Genomic DNA, 24,562 nt, shown 5'->3' on the forward strand with positions numbered 1-24,562 from the left:
TAGGTAATTGATACTGTAATGCCTTTTATCAGCACCTCTCAAATCTACACCCTGAGGCAAGCTGCGTCACCCTGGCTCATGGTAGATCCAGTTCTGTCTAAAATAATAGGGTCTCAAAAAATAAAATGAAAGCGGGTTAGGTTCCCCAAAAAGTTTAGCGACAGAGACTACAACCCTAATCATGTCTACTCAGAAGTAAGTCTCATTCCATTCAGTGGTGTTGACTTCCAAGTAAGTGTAAGAGACTGAGCTATCAATCAAGAGGTCCTTGGGTTGTCTCTTGCCTATATGTAGGCCACTTGTGCATCACCAAAAGAAAGGGTGAAAGAAGACAGATTTGCATATGATAATTTGTATGTATATATGCAGATTTGGGGGGGGGAATCTCTGTAATTTAAGTAGAAATACAATACGTCTCGCTTTTGTGGGGAAGACTGTGACCAGATGACCTGTGTCAAAGTCCCTGCTCTCCTCTTCTGCTTCTTTATCACTCTCCTTCCTTGGAGGTTTTTAATCAGAGGTTGGATGGCCATCTGTCATGGGTGCTTTAGCTGAGATTCCTGCATTGCAGGGGGTTGGACTAGATGACCCTTGGGTCCCTTCCAACTCTATGATTCTATGAACATCCCTTCAACTAGAGGGCTGTTAAACTGTAAATAACATGGGCACTCTACCTCTGCCATGAGCACACTAGGCTGGCTTTAAGCAAACCATTCTCTCTCTCAGTCTGCAATATAATAAGTGGATTCTAAGGGGATAATAATACAGTGGTACCTCGGGTTACAGCTGCTTCAGGTTACAGACTCCACTAACCCAGAAATAGTACCTCAGGTTAAGAACTTTACTTCAGGATGAGAACAGAAATCGCACAGTGGCAGCGCAGCAGCAGCGGGAGGCCCCATTAGCGAAAGTGGTACCTCAGGTTGAGAACAGTTTCAGGTTAAGAACGGACCTCCAGAACGAATTAAGTTCTTAACCTGAGGTACCACTGTACAGACTTAACCTTACAGGGTTGTTTTAAGGATGGGCTATGTGAAACCCTTTGAACACATGGAAGAACCATACAAGTGCTGGTGCTGTGGGTTAAACCACAGAGCCTAGGACTTGCTGATCAGAAGGTTGGCGGTTTGAATCCCTGCAACAGGGTGAGCTCCCGTTGCTCGGTCCCTGCTCCTGCCAACCTAGCAGTTTGAAAGCATATCAAAGTGCAAGTAGATAAATAGGTACCACTCAGGCGGGAAGGTAAATGGCATTTCCGTGCGCTGCTCTGGTTTGCCAGAAGTGGCTTAGTCATGCTGGCCACGTGACCTGCAAGCTGCATGCCTGCTCCCTTAGCCAATAAAGCGAGATGAGCGCTACAACCCCAGAGTCGGCCACGACTGGACCTAATGGTCAGGGTCCCTTTACCTTTACCTATGTGAAACCCTTTGAACACATGGAAACACCATACAAGTGCTAAATATTATTTTTCTGCATTCTAAGGTGTGGATGATTTGGTGTTTAATTTGGAAGGCTCTTAATTATTATTCCAGGCATGAGTGGTGGTTTGTGGGGGTTTTCTGCAAGTTACAGGGAACCAGGCAGAGGAATGCCCTCCCGCCAGATGTCAAGGACACAAATAACTATACAACTCTACAACTTTTAGAAGGCACCTGAAGTCAACCCTGTATGTGGAAGTTTTTAATGTTTGATGTTTTATTCACAGAATCACATAGTTGGAAGGGTCCCTGAGGGTCATCTGGTCCAGTTCCCTGCATTGCAGGAATATGCAGCTGTCCCACACGGGGATCAAACCTGCAACCTTGGTGTTATCAGCACAATGGAGCTATCCATTTGCTTAATGTGTTTTTATGTTTGTTCGAAGCCACCCAGAGTGGCAGGGGCAACCCAGCCAGATGGGCAGGATACAGTTGTTGTTGTTGTTGTTGTTGTTTCTGTAGCTCCTTTCTAGTCCAAGGATGGGGAGCATCTGGCTCACTTGCTGATGAACCCCAACTCCCACCAGCCCCCGCCAGGATGGCCAACAGTGAGGGACGATGGGAGTTCCAGTCCGGCTACATCTGCAGGGCCACAGATTTGTCTGCCAAATTTGCCTTTTGCCAGGCACAGTGTGTTGGTTTTCCACTGGTTTGGAAAGCGGAATGATACTGCCATCTAGCCTGCTTAGTGCCTTTTTATTTCCTGGCAACGGCCACTCAGGGTCTCGCCCTGAAACCCCTTTAGGTCTGCTGCTGAATGCTTATCTCAGGGTTCACAGGAAGTCGATTTTCTAATTAGAAACCAGTACTTAATCCAGCCAAAAGCTTTTCAATGAGAGTCGTGATTTATTTGGCAAGCATGTAGCAACTCGGTATTAACATAATTACAAGGTACAGAGCAAAAGGAGCTTTTCCGCATAGCCTCCACTGATTTGGTTCAAATTGCTGGAAGGAAATGTATTGCTCACTAATAGCTATCCATTTAGTCATTAGTCAGCAAAACTCTCACTCCATACAGCCTTACCCCGAGCAAAGTTAGACAAGCAAAATCTTTCTTGTTCTCGTGATGGGCACACGGTAGACAGCCTATTTCCACACACACATACACCGCTTACTCAGGATAAATTATATCAAAACCATTGGAATTGCAAGGGGGTCAAACAGAAGTTTTCCTATTCTTTTTCTTGCAAAACAGGTCAAATGCTTTCTGGGACACATTTCGTTTCCCACTAAATGCTGATAAGTTTGGAGCTGAATCACACAACCATTTTGGTGTTGCTGAGGGGTTTTGGGTGTGCTTGAAAGCTCATGCTTTGAAGGCACACTAACCTCATACCCTCCAATTTTTCAGGCGCATGTACCTTCCCAAAGAATAGTCACTACTAGATCCCCAGCTTCCCCATATCAGCTCACTCAAATCAGACCATTCCTTCAAACTTGCCATTAGTGACCAGAAGAAAGTCCTTTTGTAGCTTTCCTCATTCATACAGATCTTAGAACAACTTGTACGTGTGTAAATATAGCCTGTTGTAGGCCACAAGCCTGTAAGAAAAATGCAGCTCAATTTGTTGTGGCAACCTGGCGTTCACCCAATGAGCAGTGGAGGTGATCTGAGGATAGAATCACATTATGTATCTTCCTCTTCTTTGGCGATCACTCATAGCCGAGTAAGATTGTCTTAACAGTGAGTCCGTAAGTGACTGTGGAGGCCAATTCTGGAGCCACACATCCTTCCGCAGTGGGGACATTGCTTTCTGGGTGGGAGTTGATCATGGTGAGGGTTTGCCAAACATGCCTTTCTCTTTGAACGTTTCTCCCTCTCATCCTGAGTTCAAGCGTCTTCAAAGCCCACGACAGCTTTGTCTAAAGGCTGTTTATGAATGATGCATTATGGATCATCCCATTATGTGAGAATGCATTCTCACATAATCCTGCCTGTAAGAATGCATTCTTAAGGGGCACCCTCCTCCCACAACACACAGCCTTGACTCCCCACCTCCAGAACTCTTATTTGTGTGGGGAATTGCAGTCAAACATAACTATGCACGAGTGGTAGTTAATGCATAAACTGGGGTTCTTCTGTGTGGATTGTGACTCAGGTTCAGATCCTAAAGGATGTCTTTTCTGTGTGAATTTAGGACCCTTCCAGATATACCTTTTGTGGGTGATTGTGCTCATGATGCTATCAGGGCAGTCAGACACAATCCTGTTTTCAATATTGTTTATGCCTGCAGTAGTGCTGCCTACTGCTTCGTTTCCAAGCAGTGAGTACCCCGTAACTACCTCCTGAAATCCCAAAACTTGTTCTACCACAAATGTGCTGGTTTATTAATTTGTTTTATCCTGCTTTTGTTGCACTGTAGCTCTTCCAGGCAGCAATATTGTGGCAGGGCTAGCGAAGCATTGCAGAACAACTAATAGAGCAGAATAAACGCACCTTTTACTGTGTCAGGAACATGTTGCAGAATGCACTCTCAATAAAGCACCCGTCTGGTGGGCCTCTCATTGGCTTGTTCTCCCTTCAGATCAATTCTAAAGATGATGACGGTGTGGTGTATGGCTCCTGGAACAGCGTTTATGAATACGGAGTGCCACCCTCCTCTTGGACTGGAAGTGTAGAAATTCTGTTGGAATATCATAGTTCTAAAGAACCGGTGCGGTATGGTCAGTGCTGGGTCTTTGCCGGAGTCTTCAACACTTGTAAGTATGAGATAAAATATGCAATGAATCTTTTGTGGCATGGACACTGTTTCTTTTTCACGTTGGAATGAACCAGAGCCCTCCCAATACCCTTCTGAGATTGCATTGATGCTTGCACCGAATAACAATAATCTTGCTGCACGCCACCCCAATCTCCAAGGGCTCCAGGCGCTTACCAAGGGCTTGGTTTCCTCAGAATGGGCAACAGTGGGCACTGTGGTGTCTTTATTATTTATGGCTTGTTTACACATACATACAACTTTCTCCATGACATAAATAATTTTATAAACTTCTATCATAGCACCTCTTATGTGCCTTTTCTGTAAACTAAAAATGGCAAATGCTGCAGTCATAGGGGAGTCATTCAATAATTATTTATTTATTTATTTATTTATTTATTTATTTATACCACGCTCCTCTGGCTAGGTTTCCCCAGCCTCTCTGGGCGGCTTCCAACAGAATATTAAAAACACGATAAAGCATCAAACATTAAAAACTTCCCTAAACAGGGCTGCCTTCAGGTGTCTTCTAAAAGTCAGATAGTTGTTTATTTCCTTGACATCTGATGGGAGGGCGTTCCACAGGGCTGGCGCTATTACTGAGAAGGCCCTCTGCCTGGTTCCCTGTAACCTCACTTCTTGGAATGAGGGAACCGCCAGAAGGCCCTCGGAGCTAGACCTCAGTTTCAGGGCTGAATGATGGGGGTGGAGATTCTCCTTCAGGTATACTGGCCATCCCCTTGAACATTTTCGTTGCCCTTTTCCAAACCTTTTCCAGCTCTGCAATGTGGTTTTTGAGGTGACCCTGCCTTACAAGGAGTGATGACCTGCGTCTTTGTGGTGAACGGTGGGATATACATGCTGAAAGCAAATAAACCAATATTCCCATCCACTAACTCTCTCAAATGAAAGGAAACATTATGTTGCTGAAATGCAGACAGCAGAAGCTGGGCACTTTCGGTACTGTTGTTGCAAAGCACTTAGCCAAGTGATAAATAGCCAAGACATTAGCCTGTTGTGGTGTTTTGTTTTTTGAAAATGGAAGATGTTGGAATGTACATCCTTGTTTAAACATATATTGCCATATGTAGAAGAGACGCAAACTGTAACAAACATCTTGTTTCTGTCGCAGCTGGCAGAACTCCAGAGCAAAACCTATCTTTCCCTTCGTAGTCATGCCAATATAAGTAGGTATCGCCAGATATAAAGAACAGCTACGCATTAAGAAACATCCAATTTATCCACATCCACTTTCATTCCATGGGAGACGCCTTTATGAATCTTTATTCAGAATGTGGTGAGAGTGGATTTTACGCAAATACTGTAAGGACATATTAAAGTAAACCTTGAGCCATGTTCCGAAAAAACACCACATGTCTGCAAGGAAATTAACATTTGAACGCTCTTAACGCGGTACATCTCTAACACAATTTACAGAAAGCATGCTCTACTTGCTACTCCCAGGTCCCCTTGCTACAGGGGCTCAGAAAGTCAAGAAAGGATAAGTAAAATACTTTGATATATATCCAAAAGAAGGACTGTATTAAGGCAGTGGCGTCTGATCCATTAGGACAAATGGGGCACTGCCCGACCAGCCTCAATCTGCCCTCAACCAGCCCCATGCCTGCCTGCCTTCTAACTTATGAACAGTCCAGGGGTTAGCACTATCTGCAAGCTTCTTCCTCCCTTAGCCTATGTAGAACTCAGTGGGAGTAGCTGGGTAAACATAGACTTTGTTGCCTCTGTGACTCTGGCTCCACCTACTGTTGGCCTCCTGCTTTCTGCCCTGCTGGTTTCAATGGGCACCAGCAGCCACCACTGTTTGTGAGAATCAATAATTGTGAATGATCACACATAAACCCCATCAAAAAATCTCCGAGAGGCCCATGAATATGAGCTGAAACTTTTGCATTTATTTCAGGCATTTGCTTTCCCAAAGCTCTAAATGGTTTGCATTAAAAAAAGCCCAACCCCAACAGCATTTACAATCACATATAAAATAAAAATCACAATAATTAATTACAATTCCATTTTAACAGAACTCCAGGAAAAGTTTCCACCAATAAAACCACATCCTATGGCAATCACATTCGTCTTTTAAAACACACACTCCGTGTTTAATATGCACAGCAAATTAATTTCCAGCTATTTAGGGTTTCTAATGCTGTATGGGTGCAACGATTCAGCTTCCCAAGGTTACCATATTGAATATTTTGGGACAGTCATCTGTTAAAAATGCTAAAACATTCTGAAAAAGAAGGAGCAGAGCCATTAATCTTGAAATTGTCAGCTGAATTATTTCCAATGAGCCTTGATGGCTTGCACACTCAAAGTCTGGGAGGGCATTCGAATTAAGCTTAATCAATAGGTGCATATGGCATTGGAGGAATCCAGGCAATTTGTCATCAAACCACTAAAATGAATGCGCGAGAAACATTACTCTTCTGCATGAAACACTGCAGCCACCTTAGGGCTACAGAATATGAACTACGTACTGCAGGAGTGTCAAAGATGAGATCTCGGGTCTTATTAGGTCCTTAGGAGGCCCTGGTGTGGCTTCTTCTACACAAGAAGCTGCATTATACTGGTCCACCTAGCTCAGTATTGTCAATTGGCAGTGGTTCTTCACTTGAATAATAAACAGATACGAAGATGAACATTTAAAGAAAAATTCAACCTATAATAATGGACCATACAAATGTGTGTAACAAGCAATAAGAGACCTGTGTGTTAGATAGATAGATAATTTATTACAGTCCAAGACCAGCTTATAAAACACACTTGGGGTACAGTCACAGAAGAAAAACAAACAATTAAAACAATGTACAACAATAAATTTAAAAACAATGTACAACAATAAACCTGTGTGTTAATAAAAATGCAAATAACAGATCTAAGTCTCATCAAGATTAAACTACCAATATCAATATACATATCAATGAAATGAGTGCCATATATATTTAAATATATTTAAAATCCATGCGTCTGTAGAGATAATGTACAAATTCTGTGGAGAAGTACAATTAATGTCGTTACTTACATATAAAAACTCTGTTTCTGTACTTCCTTAGCCTTTGTGAAGGCTGCAGGTGAAGCCCATTACATTGGCTGTAGCCATTTTTCCGCACAGGAAATGAAAAAAGTGTGAAATTGATTAAGTGGCAACTTTTGGCTGCAAAGGAAAGAATCAGGGTCACAGTCTAAGCATACCCTCAAGTCTTCCTCCTGAGGATGCGAAGGAAGCAAGGAAGAACTGGGGGTGCATTTAGAGTCTTCCTTCTGGAGGATTCTTCCCAGTGGAGTAGAGTCACCTCATGTTCTGGGGTGCCAGGTGATTGACAGTTGGGTCGTGATGTCCACCTGTCAAAGTGGCCCATGGGGGGTGGTCTTGGGAGGGTTATGAATGCAGGTCAGTGGCCAGTTCTAGTTTGTCAGCATTTACTATTCTGACAATTAATTTGCCAGGTATGTTTCTTAGATCTTTTATGGCCACCCTAAAAAACAAAAAAAACTTAGTCTCCATAGTTTATTGATAAATTGTCCTTCCTACAATACTCTCAGTAACCCTCAAAGATTTATATCTGTTTAGTCTCATGCAAACACCACTGCATTGACTTGAACATTTTTCTTAAAAAATAATCTCCTCTTCTAATAGTTTTGAGGTGCATAGGAATTCCTGCCAGGGTTGTCACCAACTATTCCTCAGCCCACGATAATGATGCCAATTTGCAGCTGGATGTCTTTGTTGATGAAGATGGAAAGGTGGATTCCAGACTCACAAAAGACTCGATCTGGTAAGGTATCTGTTGCTTATTATTTCCATAAAATTGAGACAGTTCCACATTTTGCATTTCAAACCTCAATCAAGGGCCTTGTACACTTTCCATTTGTATTATTATTTTTTTGTATGAATCTTCATTATGGAGGATGTACTTACTGACCCTTTGGCTATACTGTAACCGGAGTGGCGGAAAGTGGGCACAACCCGCAGGGAGCATAAAGTCGATATCAATAATGATGTAGTACACTATTGATTGATCTCATAACTCAAAACTAATTCTACTTCCCAAGAGGGTGGGATAGAAGTATGTGCATACAAGCGAGCAAGAAATATAGTAAAGTTACTTACCTACCCCTAGTTGCAACAGAAATTAACTTTTCTTTATGATTTATGTGTATTGATATACTGTCCTATAACCACATGGCAACAGAGCAGATCAATCACAAAATATACGAAAGAAGCATAAAAACAACTGGAAAGGAGAAAATGAGAACAGATGAAAAGAACTAGGAAAACTAGAAGTGGTCTTTACCTAGCGTTGAAATAAAATCAAGTCTGGGGTGCCACCACCAAAAAGGACATTTTGGAGTAAACATCTGCTGCACTGTGCTTTCCAGGACACCTGTTTCTAAAATTATTTTATTTACAGTGGTACCTCAGGTTACATACACTTCAGGTTACATACGCTTCAGGTTACATACTCCGCTAACCCAGAAATAGTGCTTCAAGTTAAGAACTTTGCTCCAGGATAAGAACAGAAATCGGGCTCCGGCAGCACGGCAGTAGCGCAGCAGCAGGAGGCCCCATTAGCTAAAGTGGTGCTTCAGGTTAAGAACAGTTTCAGGTTAAGTATGGCCCTCCGGAACGAATTAAGTACTTAACCCAAGGTACCACTGTACTTACTTATGATGATGCCTATAACCCAGTCTTCCTCCAAGGTGCAACTTGCACATAGTTCTTTCTCTGGTAGTCCACCTCACCCCCCATGTAGGCAAGTTGCAGGGTCAGACCTTCTTAGCTTCAGCAGTGGAACTGTCCCATGTAGCATCAAGCAAGCCTCCCCCACCCTTGGGCCCCCAAATATTGTTAGACGACAACACACATACCCCAGTATCCCCAGCCAACATGGTCAATGTTCGGGAAAGAAAAATTCCAACAACATCTGGGAACCGGAGCTTGGGACAGGCTGTTCTAGGCTGTAAGGGAATGCTGTGATCCTGCTCCTCCCCTATATATATCTAATGCTTTCATATACTTTTCATTTCATGGAGTCATTCATTGTCCAGCGATTCTCTAAAACCTAAATTAAAGTAAGTGGAGCTTTGCAGATCTATAACAATTGCGGGTAAGCTCCAGAGTGGTTTAAATCTTGCTTCCTTTTGGGAACTTGATTACATTTTTGAACTCCCCCTTTAATCTTCTCTCTCCATGGTATATTTATTGCTACATGATGTGCCCAACCTCTTGGGTCATACATTAATTTAACCTATAGTTCTTTCTATTCCTCCTCTATGTCTTTTCTCTTCATTTGTACCACTCAGTGGAAGCTGTACCCTAAATTGTTTTGTATCCTAATTTTGATGTGATATTAATGTGGTCCTTTTTTCATTCAAAGCCAAATTTAGAATATTTAAAACCATTTTAAACATATCCTGCTTCAGGAAAATGTATGTTGCTTCTATGTTGCATTACACTTAAGTGTTTTAAATTTGTTGGTAGCCACCCTGAGCCCAGAACCGGGAAGGGCAGGGTATAAATAAAAAAATATTATTATTTATTATAACATCGCTGCATTCCCCGCAGTTTCAAAAAATCAGGCAGTGTGCATCACTTTCCTGGAATAATTCCCACACACACACCCATTCTGTCCTGCTTCATTAACTCACCTAACTGACAAGTTTCCCCCAGCTTTCATTTCCACTTTGAAATGTCTCATTAAAGCAAGCCTCAGATTCACACCAATGCAAACTACTCATCCCTCTTTCCCTCAGCCATTATGAATGAAACTGGCTGAGCTTAACAATCCTTATATTTTCCTAAGACATTATTGCTAATATTATTGCATTGAGAATCTGAGACAATGGCCAGGGTTATGTAATTAGCTTTTCATCTACTGGGAGGGAGCGGGTATAATTTTTTTTTTTTAAGGAAATTGCTGTATTCCCCTCCCTCCTCAAATCTCCTGAAGCTTGTCTGAAAAGTGTCTTCTGAGAGGCCTGTTCTCCCTTATTTGCACTCTTTCTGGAGCCTTATTGAACCAGTGGAATGAAAATGGCATGGCTATATTTTGTTGTTGTTGTTTTTTTTATGAAAGTCTGAAATATCCTGGACAGATTTCAGATGGGATGATGACCCTGTGGTGTTTCTGTCAAGGCCGAGCTGAGAAGCCAGAATGTGAGGAGGCCAGGGCCAAGGGATGAGCCTGTTTCTTGGGCACAATCCCAGCCGAGGTCCTTTGCAGCCCTTCCTGTCCAGGAAGCCCCAGGAACCTGACTAGATTTGTGCGGCCAGACACGAGACTTGAGTACCGTAGATTCCAGTGTATTAGATGACTTTTGAACCCCGGAAAATCTTCTCCAAAGTCGGGGGTCGTCTTATACGCCGGGTATGGTTGTGACAGGTCACAGCGGCTGGCTTGGAACGGCAGCGGGCAGAAGGATGGTAAAAGCCACCCCCCACTCCATCCCATGCCGCCTCCCGAAGCAGCAGCAACCGCGAGGTGGTGTGCGGCTTCGGCCGGGGCTCACCCGCCCTGCCACCATGGGGACCGCCGGATTCCCAGAAGGAGGGAGCCGGGAAGGAGGGAGTTCCACCCACCAAACGCCTCGCCTGGGCCTGCTGCTGCGACGGCAGAGGCAGTGGAGGGGTGCGCGCTCTGCCCCTGGCGGTGCTTGGCGGGTGGCCAAACGCTATAATTTAACAGCAAAAGTTGGGGGGTCGTCTTATACGCCCAGTCGCCTAATCTACGGTATACAGTGGTACCTCGGGTTAAGTATTTAATTCGTTCCGGAGGTCCATTCTTAAGCTGAAACTGTTCTTAACCTGAAGCATCACTTTAGCTAATGGGGCCTCCCGCTGCTGCTGCGCCACCGGAGCACGATTTCTGTTCTCATCCGGAGGTAAAGTTCCTAACCCGAGGTACTATTTCTGGGTTAGCGGAGTATGTAACCTGAAGCGTATGTAACCTGAGGTGCCACTGTATGTCACTGCTGAGAAGGTGTTCTGAGCTAGCTCACCACACAGGGCAGCCACCCTCAGCTCTGAAAGTTCCTAGGCCCAGCTGCTCTTGCTGGTGACTGCTCCAAAGAAAGGCTTTCAATACTCAATTTATAGGGCCTATTTTTTATTAGCAGTTGCATGGAGGTCAGCTCCAGAATCTCATTCAAGTAGTGGATTACCAACTGGTGCCACTCCCTCTAGCAGCTGCAGAGTGTGCAAGCAATAGCTGTGCCTGTCAGAGAAAGAGACTGTGTGAGGGTGCTTTAAGTCTGGCCACTGAGTATATGCATTATTTAGAACTAGCCAGCCAGTTCTAGGATTCAATTATTTCCATTAAATGTCCATTAACGGAACAGCCATAATTCCCCTTAGGTTTGGTACTGTTTAATATGTGAACGTTATTCTTTTCTTCTCTAAAGGAACTACCATTGCTGGAATGAAGCTTGGATGACCAGACCAGACCTCCCTGTAGGTTTTGGAGGCTGGCAAGCTGTGGACAGCACCCCTCAAGAAAACAGTGATGGTAAGCATATTTCTTCCTTGCCACACTGCAAGGTAAAGGCCCCCTGGATGGTTAAGTCCAGTCAAAGGCAACTATGGGGTTGCAGCACTCATCTTGCTTTCAGGCTGAGGGAGCCAGCGTTTGTCCTCAGACGGCTTTCTAGGTCATGTGGCCAGCATGACTAAACTGCTTCTGGCACAACAGAACACCGTGACAGAAGCCGGAGTGCACAGAAATGCCATTTACCTTCCCACCACAGCAGTACCTATGTATCTACTTGCACTGGTGTACTTTCAAACTGCTAGGTTGGCCAGAGCTGGGACAGAGAAATGGGAGCTTACGCCATCGTGGGGATTTGAACCGCCGACCTTCTGATCGGCAAGCCCAAGAGGCTCAGTGGTTTAGACCACAGCGCCGTCCTCGTCCCTTTGCCACACTGCATGATGAATCATAGAATCATAGAGTTGGAAGAGACCACAAGGGCCATTGAGTCCAACCCCCTGCCAAGCAGGAAACAGCATCAGAGTACTCCTGACATATGGCTGTCAAGCCTCTGCTTAAAGACTTCCAAAGAAGGAGACTTCACCACACTCCTTGGCAGCAAATTCCACTGATGGTAGGTTCACATTAGACAGAAGGAATGAAAAAACCTCAACCAATATCTGATTCAAACGTAGAAATATAATGGGACGTTTCCATTTCACGTGCTAAGGAAAATTGGTTTGGAAGGGATAGAGTTTCTCTTTTTTGCCTTTCAGAGAAAGGTTGACTAGTTACCACAAAAGTTGTTAAGAGTTCTTAAAGGGCGATGGAATGACCCTTAGCTAGGCAGGGTGAAGGGCATACCCTCCAACATCCTAACAATAAAATTCCATGGAACACAATAGCCAGTGTGGTTTATATAACTCTCTGTGAAGGTATAAAAGAGGAATTACTGAATGACCTTTTTGAAGAGATTTCATCTTTGTATACATCGCTAGTATGACAGCAGCAGACTGAGTAGCATCTATATTCAAGAAAGCCAGAGAAATATTAAGAGCATCTTCAGAGATGAGACAGAGGACTTGACCAGGCACCCCCAAACTCGGACCTCCAGATGTTTTGAGACTACAACTCCCATCATCCCCACCTAACAGGACCAGTGGTCAGGGGTGATGGGAATTGTAGTTGCCTGGACTAGACTATCTGGATTATACTGGAATAAAATCTTTTAAATCTCAGGAGCATTTTGGTCAAAGAATCAAGACAAAACAAGACTGGCTGGCCACTAATGGTTAGACAATTAGACCATTTGGACTCCAAAATAACTCCCACCTTCACTGTCAGCAGGGATAATTGCTAATACAGTATCATCCATTTCAGAATAGGAGATTTGTCAAGTGAGTTCCTAAGAAAAGCAACCTAAGACAAATGCTGCTGAAATAGATCAAAGGTCCACAGAGTCCAGCATTCTTTAACAGTGACCACCCAAATGCCTCTGGGAAGGCCACAAGAAAGACAAAAATATTATAGCCTTCCTATATTGTTTGCCCCCAGTTGCCAGTATTCAGAGGTACGCTCCTGAAATAGAAAGCCCTGCTCTGTTTTCAGGACTTAGTAGTGGAATACTGGTTGCACTGTAAACATTTGGTCCAGGCAGTTCAGAGACCAGAGTCACAGTTTCTGAGCACCCAGTGCTTGCCATCAAAACATACGGGATCTGCTTCAACCTGCCCCAGTCTGACAGCATTCATTAGGAAGCATATGGGAAAGCTGTAAATTATACGCTTGATCCTGGGAAACATCCCTAGCTCCTTCTGCGCTGGTGATCGTAAAGGGCACAGCAAATTCTGTGGCAATGTATTAACTATTGTTAACAGCAACAACTACTTTTTAAAAAAATAATGCTTTCGGCTTCTATGCATTTTGGGATGACCAGTTTGAGATTATTCCAAGAGGCCTTGGAGGGTTTTATTTTATCTAAAGAGGGTTTTATTATTATTTTTTGGCTAGGAGAGGTAAAGTTGCATTATATAATCTTTTGGTAACTTGGCTTTCGTAATGGTCTCTGTTTGACAGCTGATCAGGGCAGAAAGTATGGAAAGATCAGACATCAGAAGTAATTTTGCAAGCAGGAGTGGAAGGGTTCAGGTGGCACAGCAGGAGACTCAATACATGTTTCCCCTTTTGGTTCTTCACATTCAGGCATGTATCGGTGTGGTCCAGCTTCTGTTCAAGCCATTAAGCATGGCCATGTCTGCTTCCAGTTTGATTCACCTTTCGTTTTTGCAGAGGTATGCATCCGTATTCTTCTTTACATCATCTCAGTGAAAAATATGATGGAGACTCCAAGATGTTAAGTCAAGTTAAGCCTCCACTTCAATTATGTTTGTTTGTTATTTATAGACCACTTAATGCCAAAATAGGCTTCTAAGTGGTTTACAAAATATAAAAGGCTATTACACTAACACTAAGATGATAATATAAACATCTGCAATAAAACAATCCCATTTCAGTGGTACCTTGGGTTACAAGTGCTTCGGGTTACAAACACTTAGGGTTACAAACTCCACTAACCCGAAAGTAGCACCTTGGGTTGAGAACTTTGCCCCAGGATGAGAATGGAAATCGTGCACTGGCGGCGCAGCGGCCGCAGGAGGCCCCAATAGTGAAAGAGCACCTCAGGTTAAGAACGGACCTCCTAAACGAAATAAGTTTAGGTGTAAAGCAACACAACACAACACAACACAACAGTTAACACAGGCAACTCACATTGAGAAATCATGGGAATGTCTGTGTAAGCAGGTGAATCTATAAAAGATGGCAGAATGCCAATACAGATGAAACCTATTGGATTTCACCAGGGAGTATGTTCCCAGTTGCAGCTGCCCCCTCCTGCTCTCTGCCTCCCGGTGCCAGAGCATGAAGCTCCGCCACTGTATGTTCCATAACACTCATGCCACCAATGAAAAGGTCTGCCTCTGCATCATCACCAGCTGATGTTCATTAGGCCATGGAAAGACTAATGCCATGGAAAGACTAACCATCTTGATCTTAATATCCTTACTGGGCAATGACAATTAATAGTCTTTATCAAGATAGTCAGCACAAAGAACAGAGGGGTGGAGAAGACCTCATAGAGGACAGGAGAAGCTTGGCAGCAGAAAATGAAAGGCTATAATTGGTTAGCCAGAGCTTAGTAAAAGAAGGGTTATTGAAAAGGATTTGAAGGATGAGAAAAGACTGAATAGGAAGTTTCCTTGTGGCATGCTAGATGAGCAGAAGGCATGATGGCTGGAGTGGGGAAAAGGTAATGAAGTGAAGCAGCATGAGAAAGTGAAAATGTGAATGGAAATAAGGGGAGAAAGCATGATGGAGGCAAGATCATAGAAGTGATTCATGAAGTGACCCATCAGGCAGCCTCCCCTGCAAATTTATGCTTTGGGCTCATGGAAGTCTTTATACATTTGTAACCAATCTATTTCTTGTGGCACAGTTGTTGTTCTTTAATGGCCCATAGTTTGGGAATCAATGATCAACTGACTCATGAGATAGCCAGCAGATGGCTTCACGCTCTGCCTTTGCTTCATTTTTAGGTGAACAGTGATGTCGTATACTCAAAAGCAATGAAAAATGGAACTAAGGTGGTTGAACATGTTGACAAGACCCAAATTGGGAAATTAATCGTGACCAAAGAAGAGGGCGGAGATAAAGTGAGGGACATTACTGAGCTCTACAAATTCAAAGAAGGTAATTTCACGGCAAAACTCAATAATTTCCTGAACGAAGTTTCATTTATATCAGTCCACAGATCCAAAAAGCAACTCCCCCCTCCCCCCGCCACCACCTATTGTCCATTCAAAGCAACTTTCCCCAATGATTACATTCGGACAATAGCACCACAGCATAATAAGCTGGGATATGAGCAAGTCTTATGGGTGTTCATAAGACACGGAACAAGGAACTCTTCAACTAGCGAGTTCATCTGATTAATCTGAACCAGAAAGCTGTGGTTCAGAAGCTGCCTTGATAGTCCAAAGCTGTTAATTACAGTTTCCAGGTACAATGAAACAGGAAACTATTGCTAATTGGAGAGTTCCAGGTTTGTTTGTTGGTTTGTTTGCATGCACATGCAAAGAAAAGAACAGAGGGATGGCATGCACACTCACAAGGCTAGTTCATATCTTAGCAGGCTTATAATTTTCTGAACCTGCTGAGACACCATGACTGGCCCAAACAGACCTAGTGATTTGAACCTGGAACTTCCAATATTTAGTCTGACATGCTAAGACGCTGCTGACTCTGATGAGGCACCTGAACAAATGTCAGGTATGCTTCTTCCAGCAAGGGCCAGATTTAGCCTATGGCCCACCAACTGCTGAGTTTGCTGCCCCTTTTTGCTTAAAACCCCTTCCTAACCCACTTGCATGGTGCCTAGCTCTTCTGTGAATCTTCACTTTAACTCTTTGATTCTAACTTTAAAAAACTCTATTTATATCACTGTACTTCAGCATATCTATCTCCTATTATCCTCATGTCTCTCCCTCTTCTTTCTCCATTGCCTCTGGCATTTTTCATCCTTAGATTTTCTAGACCATATAAATATGCTTTGAGTGATAAGAGGAGTTTGAGAACGTTGGCTGCCACTTTTAGTTAACCATAGTTCGCCACGTCGCCTGGATCTGTAACTGTAGCTAAACTGAATGAAGTTTTGTTTCAACAAGCCAGCTTCAAAAACTATCATTTGAAGTTGGGCTTGTTTATAATTAACTCAAGTTTAGTGCTAACCACAGTTTACCATAGCAAATGACACGACAAACTGCGGTTAAAGGGAAAGAGAAACACTTCTCCCAGGGAGAAGGAGAGTACATGAGTTCACTGTGGTTCTTTCTTGCTCACGGTTGAGCATGATGTGGGAACATGACCAGTGGTTTACGTGCTTTAAAAAAAAAAACTATTTTCCATTTGTTTTGCAGGCACAGATGAAGAACGTCTAGCCCTGGAGACTGCCCTGATGTATGGTGTTAAAAAATCTCACACCCAGGATGTTGTGTCTACCGCGGAGGTTGACATGGACTTTTCAGTGGAAGACTCAACAATTGGCAGTGACATCACTGTTAACATTACTTTTCGAAACAACACCCCAAATCTGTACACTGCTACATCTTACCTTTCTGGCAACATTGTGTTCTATACTGGAGTCCCAAAGGCTGAATTCAAGAACCACAGTTTTGATGTAAAACTGGAACCCATGAAAGGTAAGGCAAGAATATGTTTCTGCATTTTAATGGTGTGTCATTAATTAAAACATGTAGCTCCACCCCTTTTTTCAAAGCTCACAGTAGAACATGATGCAAGAAACCAAATGTTTTATGTATTTAAAATGTTCAAAGCATCTTACAGCAACTGTAATATAATACATATGCTCTCCATAATGAAATACTTAATATATTGACAACATGTAAATATTCAATTTAATTAAAGGGTTTTTAAAAGCTCAGGATTAGCAGCAACAGAAGGGAAGCAGCAGCAAGCAGTAGAGACAGAATTACACAAAAGCCAGTTAGAACAGAACAGTCTTCATCTGGTATAAGGCCAGCCCTACCATTAGGCAGAGTGCCTCAGATGCTGGTGCGAGGCAGGCAAGGGGACTGTGTGTGTCATGCAGCCTGACCTGCCATAGGCACGAACAGCACATTTCATTAGGGTGTACACCCTACATACTTGTACACAAGGGACATTATTTTTATTCCTCAAACAACAAACTCAGCAGCTTTAATCTTTAATCAGTTAATGAGCTGACCCAAACTGACCCAAACAGTTTAAGGTTTCTTCATCTTCCTGCCACAAAAGCAGCCTCTCACCCAGACAGATCTTTCTCCACGGAAGGTGAAGAGTGGAGCTCAGATGGAGACAAAGCCATGAAACTGAGACAGATGCAGGCAGAAGAAAAAGGCTAGAATGGATCTGCCTCTGTCTTTCTCTGGAGGTGTTTGGCTGCAGCAGCAGGGAGAAGGATTCTTACAGCCACTACTGGAGCCAAGCATCCCACTGCCACTTCCAGATACAGGCAGAAGCTCAGGTCCATTCATTCCAGGTTTTATGTTGCCTGCATCTCTCTCTGTCTTCTGCCCTCCTCCTCCTCTGTTCGGCTACCACCACTTCTCCTGGATCATGGCAGCTGAGGGAGCTGGGTTGCCGCTCTGTGTTCTCTCCTCCATGCCACGATTCCCAGTTTTTTAATACATTAAAAAACCCTGATGAATGTGAGTGCTAACCTGCATCTAAGTTTGCCTTCTGCCCTCTGATGTAGTGGAGTGCCTCTGTGGTGACCTATGGGGGACCTGCTGCAATATTATTATTATTATTATTATTATTATTATTATTATTATTATTATTATTATTATTATTATTATGGATTGCAGGCTATTGTGGGGATGTCCCCAGAGTTGTTCACCTCTGAATGGGTTGAGGGAGTGAGCCTTAAAATCATGATGAAATCACATGGGTTGGACGTACTCACATCCACAAGGCCTTGCATAGGTGTTAGGCTTTGAGGAATCGGCTTCCTTCTCTGTGGCAGTAAATAAGCAGATCAAATGAAAGGAAAGTCTTACCAGTTAGTTTCTTTAATAATCACAGTGAGAGACAAAAGAAAGCGTCTCCCTAGAATGGTGGAGCTCCCAAGTAATTCTCCCCTCCCCTCCATCCCTATTAATCCGCGTCACTCCTGCATTTTGTAATCTGAGTTTGTAGCTTCTGCGCTTTCTGTTCTGACACTCTCTGATCTCTCCATGTCCTTGGGGATTGTGAGGGGGGAGGGAATGCCATCCAGAGACTGTGAATCTGTTAACCCTCTCTCTTCCCGTGTTTCTTCTCCTAGCTGTTCCCCATCCAGTATTTCCCAGCTTCTGCCTTCTGAACTATGCCCTTCTGCAAACCACTGTTCCAAATCTATACTGTCTTCCTGCTCCTGGGAAGATTCAGGGTCAGGGGGAAGGGGCGGCTCCCACCATTCTTCCTCAGTGCAATTCCCCCTCAGCATGGTCCCTGACAATAGGTATCAGTTCACATAAAACGTTTCTTTGCATAGAGGCAGAGGGTGCTGAAAGCCAATGGCTTGGATTGCTCCTACAACTTACCCACTAGTATAGCCTATGCATGGAAGGCAGAGTTGAACAACCTGTCTTGTTACATGTTGGCCAAACTTTTTGATAAGGTACAAATGAAGAGGAACCCTACAGTGATCTATGTGAATTTGGGTACAGTCACACACACGAGATGATAAGTGCTGTTATGGAAAGAAAGGAGCAAAGCACATTTTCAAACAGAAACTGAGCACATGGTCTTCCAAATCATGATTAAAGGCATTGTGTAGGTGGAAATCAAGTTTAAGATTCTGAATACTTCAAATGTCTTCAAAGGGGCTATCAGTTCTGTTCAGCTAAATTTAGCTTTTTAAAGGACAGTAGGCACACAGGCACTGCTCAGGAAAGAAGGGGGGGTCATTCACTTTCCCCACAAGGGAGTCTTTGTCAGGAATGCCTATCTTTTTTCTGGCAACTCTCAGATTGTACGTTATGAAATGGCCTTATGGAGTTTGAGGTTTCCCTGGGGTTAAAAGTGACTCTTTGACCAGTATCAATATGATTGTTAGCTATTGTGAGATATATAGAAGACAGAAGAAAACCTAACAATTATTCTTAAAAATATTTGGCTGTTTTAAAAAAAATTATCACTGAAAGCAGCCCTTTAAAAGTTGCTAAGAATCTTGCCCCTCTCTGAATGGAAGCTCTTTGGCCAGTCTCAGACAGGGCCTTCTGGCGGTTCCCTCACTGCAAGAAGTCAAGTTACAGGGAACCAGGCAGAGGGCCTTCTCAGTAGTGGCATCCGCCCTGTGGAACGCTCTTCCACCAGATGTCAAAGAGAAAAACAACTACCAGACTTTTAGAAGACATCTGAAGGCAGCCTTGTTTAGGAAAGCTTTTAATGTTTAATAGGTTATTGTATTTTAATATTCTGTTGGAAGCTGCCCAGAGTGGCTGGGGAAACCCAGCCAGATGGGCGGGGTATAAATAATTTAGTAGTAGTAGTAGTAGTAGTAGTAGTAGTAGTAATGGCACTCCATTTGAGGACACTTGTTGTCTCTCCTGGCTTTCCCAGTCCTAAGCAGAACTAGCAACTTCCTGGTCACAATCCGAGTCTCCTCTACATGTACAGTCCTATGTGGCCTGTATTGTATTTGCTGCCACTTCAGTATGGCATACTTCTGTTGCAGATATTAATATTGTGCAGTTTGAAGCAACTGGAAGCATAAGAACTGACTCCTTTGGGGATTGAATCGTTGTCCAGCTCCATAAAAATAATATTCAAACTTTTACTGGCAGAACTCTTCAAAAAACAAAACATAAGCATCAAAGATACAACACAAAATATCCATACAATGTCTTGTGCTGTCTAGCACAGACTCGACATCTTAGAAAATATGAAATAATCCAATCATACCTATAAGCAAAGGTCTCTCTCTCTCCACAGCCTGTATTCCAGCCTCCATTGGCCTTTGGCTGTTTATTCTCCCTTCATTTGCATCCTTTTATTCTCTGTCCCTGTTGTCTTTGTCCATGGAGTTTTCTTGGCAGGGATACTGGAGTGGCTTGCCAGTTCCTGCTCCAGGTGGATCACATTTAGTCAAAACTCTCCACTAGGACCTGTCCATCTTGGGTGGCCCTGCATGGCATAGCTTATAGCTTCTCTGAGTTATTCAAGCCCCTTTGCCATGACAAGGCAGTGATCGACAGAGGACAGGATGGTTGGACAGTGTTCTCGAAGCTACCAACATGAGTTTGACTAAACTGTGGGAGGCAGTGGAAGACAGGAGTGCCTGACGTGCTCTGGTCCATGGGGTCATGAAGAGTCAGAAACAACTAAATGAATAAACAACAACATTCTCTATCCCCAGAGAAATACTATCAAACACCACCCTTTCAAGTTGGTGAATTTGCAACTTAATACTTTTGTCACCTGATCTAAGGTCACAACTGTTTAGAATAATAGAAAACTATCAACAGTTATTCATTAACCCATTAAGGAGCTCAGAATCCTTTAGAAAACAACCGTTGGGAAAACCCCAATGTTAGCAATACACATTTAGCCATTTTTCATTTTAAACCTTCATTAATACACATACCTTTTCTTTCTGTGTTCAATTAAATCAATTATACTTAACAACTTCTTAGGATAGTCAGGTTTGCAATCTTCTTCTCAGACTTCCAGAGGGCTATTCTTCTGAGTCTGTTGTGCCAAAGAACAATAAAAGAGGCTAGTAGCCACCTTAAAAATGGACAGATTTGTTTTGGCATAATATGTAGCCTACAAAATCTTATGCCACAATAACTTTGTTAATCTTCAAGGTTTCACGAGACTCCTTGTTGGTTTTATCTTGAAATGTTTCTCCCACTCAATCTTTTCCAAAGTGTGAAAAAATAAGATTCACTCATGCCATAGCAAATCTCCTTTCCTCCCCCCCTTTTTTTTGGTGAAGGCAGGGAGTGTTAGACATGACTATTTCTAAGTTTCATCTAAGGTTAAGACTTAGAGGGGTATTGTGTAATTCCTTTGCAGCAGAGGGGCCACATCAAACAGCTCCTGACAGGTCTTGAAAATCTAGGTCAGATGGTTGCCTGGGAATAGTGATAAGAATGAAAGCAGGGGCTCCATTTTGATGTGGGTGGAACAAAGAGGGAGAATCAGCACATTTTTTTCACATGGCAGCCTCAGTGTGAAGGGTTAGAATTTTTGTTACATCTGCAAATGTAGCTAGAGGTCAGAAGCACAGTTCTGGTCTTTGTGGCTGCTGACCAGCTCTGCAACTCTGGAAAAAAAAATCCTATCCTATTATCATCCTAGGGGACGCGGGTGGCACTGTGGGTAAAACCTCAGTGCCTGGGACTTGCTGATCGTCAGGTCGGCGGTTCGAATCCCCGCGGCGGGATGCGCTCCCGTTGCTCAGTCCCAGCGCCTGCCAACCTAGCAGTTCGAAAGCACCCCCGGGTGCAAGTAGATAAATAGGGACCGCTTACTAGCAGGAAGGTAAACGGCGTTCCCGTGTGCTGCGCTGGCTCGCCAGATGCAGCTTGTCACACTGGCCACGTGACCTGGAAGTGTCTTCGGACAGCGCTGGCCCCCGGCCTCTTAAGCGAGATGGGCGCGCAACCCCAGAGTCGGACACGACTGGCCCGTACGGGCAGGGGTACCCTTACCTTTTTATTATCATCCTAGGAGATGCATGTCTAAAAATAAAACCCCCTCTATCATAGGGATTCAAACCTCACAAGAGTATGGATGGGGGAGAAAGTTGATTAAGTTCACATTTAAGGGTGAAACTACTTAATTTACACTTTATGAAACAATACGCAAACCAAAAACATGTGATTCTCAGAATTTTGCAGTGTGGTTCTCTGGTCAAGCAGTGTGTGCAAAAATTCACATACTGGGGTAAAGTGTACACATAAATGCATGTATAGTGCAAACAGCAAAAAAAAAAAAAATTAGTAGAACCTGCTTTGCAAAAATGTGCAGACTAGGCAAAATTTCGTAGAAAAATGTGTCCATTGGAAGAAACTCACACTAAAATGCTGATGACCTTTTAAAAAAAGGGAAAGGGAAGGAAATCACAAACTGGTGTGGAAAGGTGGAAAACTGAACTTGAGAACAGAAACCGAAATTGCCTGTTTGACCCATCCTTACACAAGGGGAAAGTGCCTCTTCAATGAAATGCCTTCCGCATCGGGGCTAACTTCCTATTACCGATACTCCTAGGTGCAGAAATGGCTTTATTTCCATGGGTTAAAAACAATCTAAATCTACATTCTAGTCCCCCCCCCCCGTCACTGCTGTGTTTAGATCACAGCAAACAATCCAGCAGTTCTACAACTGAAAGCTTCCTTGTGCCTTTGAAAGCTTTGACCCTCCCTGTGAGCAGCATCTTTATTGCATCTGATGGCCTATGGGTAATGCGACATCAGCAGGACTGGAAGTAATAACTGGCAACTATATTGCTTTCAGGCTTCAGTTGTGTTTTCTCTGTTTGTTTGTTCCTCTTGTCAGCTCAAACTGTCGAGGTGCTAATCAAGTCGAGCGAGTACATGAGCCAGTTGCTGGAGCAAGCCTCCCTGCATTTCTTTGTCACAGCCCGTGTCAAAGAAACGGAGAAGATCCTGGCCAGGCAGAAGAGCACTGTCTTGAAAATACCCCAGCTGCTCCTGAAGGTCAGTTTCAGGGATGGCAACAGGTTGAGGCATCAATTTGATTCAGGTCACATTTTTAAAAGGCCAACCTAGCTAATTTGCACTTTCTGAAACAATACATGAACACGAAACATAGCCGTCCTTCAAAATGCTCAAGATTTTGCAATGCAGTCCTCCAGCCAACTAACCTGTATAAAAATGCATATCCTGGGGTAAAGTCTATTGGCAAAACCTATTGGTGTTTCGCAACTTTCTTACCAGTTGCAGAACCTTAGCCAGACCTAGCAAAGTAAACACAGAGTTCATGAAAGCAACTGGCAACTTGACTGCAGACAGGATGGACGAAGCAGGAACCAGGAACTTGTAGTTAGGTGTTTATTATATACAGTGGACTATTTACAAGAACAGAACAGAACACGGATCTTTAGCTAGCTCTCTCATACACGACTCACAACTCCTGAACTCGAACTCGTACTAACACACATTCCAGTTAGTAGGCCATTAATCATTATTCCTGTGAGAGAGCTTGACCAATCATGGAGCTGTCTCCATGCCTCTGTATCACCAGGCAGACTTACTCCTTCACATTGCCTTGGCTGTCGGCCAAACTCTAATTGACTCTGTGTGTGTAGCTGCATGTATGCAGATTCCCAACAAAGTCTTCATGAAAATTAATATACTGGTGAAAATAGCGTACAGAAACGCATTATGTTTGGGGGAATATGTGTCTATCTGGAGAGGTTTGCACAAAAATGCGGGTGGATTTTCATGAGGACTTATTTAAATATATATATATATTCAGAAAATGATGTGGCAATGTGAAGAACTGACTTTAAGAATGAAAAAAAATGAGAAACTTGGGAGAAATCAGAATTGACAGATTCACCTATCCCCAACAAAGAGACCAGTGCTGCTGTTCTGATTCCAGATGTATTCTGAGTCTCTGTTCATCTGCCCATTGGGGCTTGGTATACTAGAAGATAAAGTGAGATGGATAAGGAAGCTCCAGAATCTGATAGGGGAGGGAATATATTATTCATTTTGGTTGCATATCCTGTCTTGCTTGCATGATGGAACCCAAGATGGCGTCCAAGTGGTTACTAGGTAATCACCCATCCAGTCACTGAACAGACCTGGATCCACTTCAGCAAGGTGGTGGCCTCATATATGGCAATACTTTGGTTTGGTAACCTATGGACCCTCCAGATGTTGTTGACTCCCTTTAGTTCCAGCCAGCATGGCCAACAGTCAGGAATAATGGAAGGGGATATCCAGCAACATCTGGGAAAACACACAGGTTCTTCAACCGTAGCTTGAGTGGGCACGCCAGAGTGACTATAGGACTTTTTCAGGCAACAGCTGTACAAGCTATGAGAAGCATGCATGCACCAAAAGAAGCACACTATTTTCCACAAATACAAGCTCAGAAAATCTTGGAAGTTTGATGGGAAACAGCTTCTCCTCATCAAACACCAAGGTTGGTTCAAAACTCTCCTCCAGCCGCAGCCTTTGTGTATCTAATTAGCCTGGACAAATGTTGATCGGCAGTGTCCTCAAATGATATAGTGTGTCTTTTCCGAGCATTTTGCCGAGGAAGCCAATAAGTCAAATAAACTTTGCTTTCGAGCTTGTATCTTCAGTAACCACATTTTAAAAAT

General features: G+C 43.3%; 1 protein-coding gene across 2 annotated transcripts in view; it reads left to right on the forward strand.

Annotated features, from left to right (window-relative positions):
• The window catches only part of F13A1 (coagulation factor XIII A chain), an 82,290-nt gene that overhangs the window by 51,371 nt on the left and 6,357 nt on the right, over nt 1-24,562 (forward strand). For both annotated transcript variants that reach the window (XM_083747265.1, XM_083747264.1), the window contains exons 7-13: nt 4,004-4,178; nt 7,833-7,971; nt 11,597-11,700; nt 13,864-13,952; nt 15,255-15,408; nt 16,635-16,916; nt 22,765-22,925. In XM_083747265.1, coding sequence (XP_083603391.1) covers nt 4,004-4,178; nt 7,833-7,971; nt 11,597-11,700; nt 13,864-13,952; nt 15,255-15,408; nt 16,635-16,916; nt 22,765-22,925 — 1,104 coding nt within the window. The remainder of the gene's footprint in view (nt 1-4,003; nt 4,179-7,832; nt 7,972-11,596; nt 11,701-13,863; nt 13,953-15,254; nt 15,409-16,634; nt 16,917-22,764; nt 22,926-24,562) is intronic.

The sequence above is a fragment of the Podarcis gaigeae genome (assembly GCF_964106915.1).
Source record: "Podarcis gaigeae genome assembly, chromosome: 7".
Lineage (NCBI taxonomy): Eukaryota > Metazoa > Chordata > Lepidosauria > Squamata > Lacertidae > Podarcis > Podarcis gaigeae.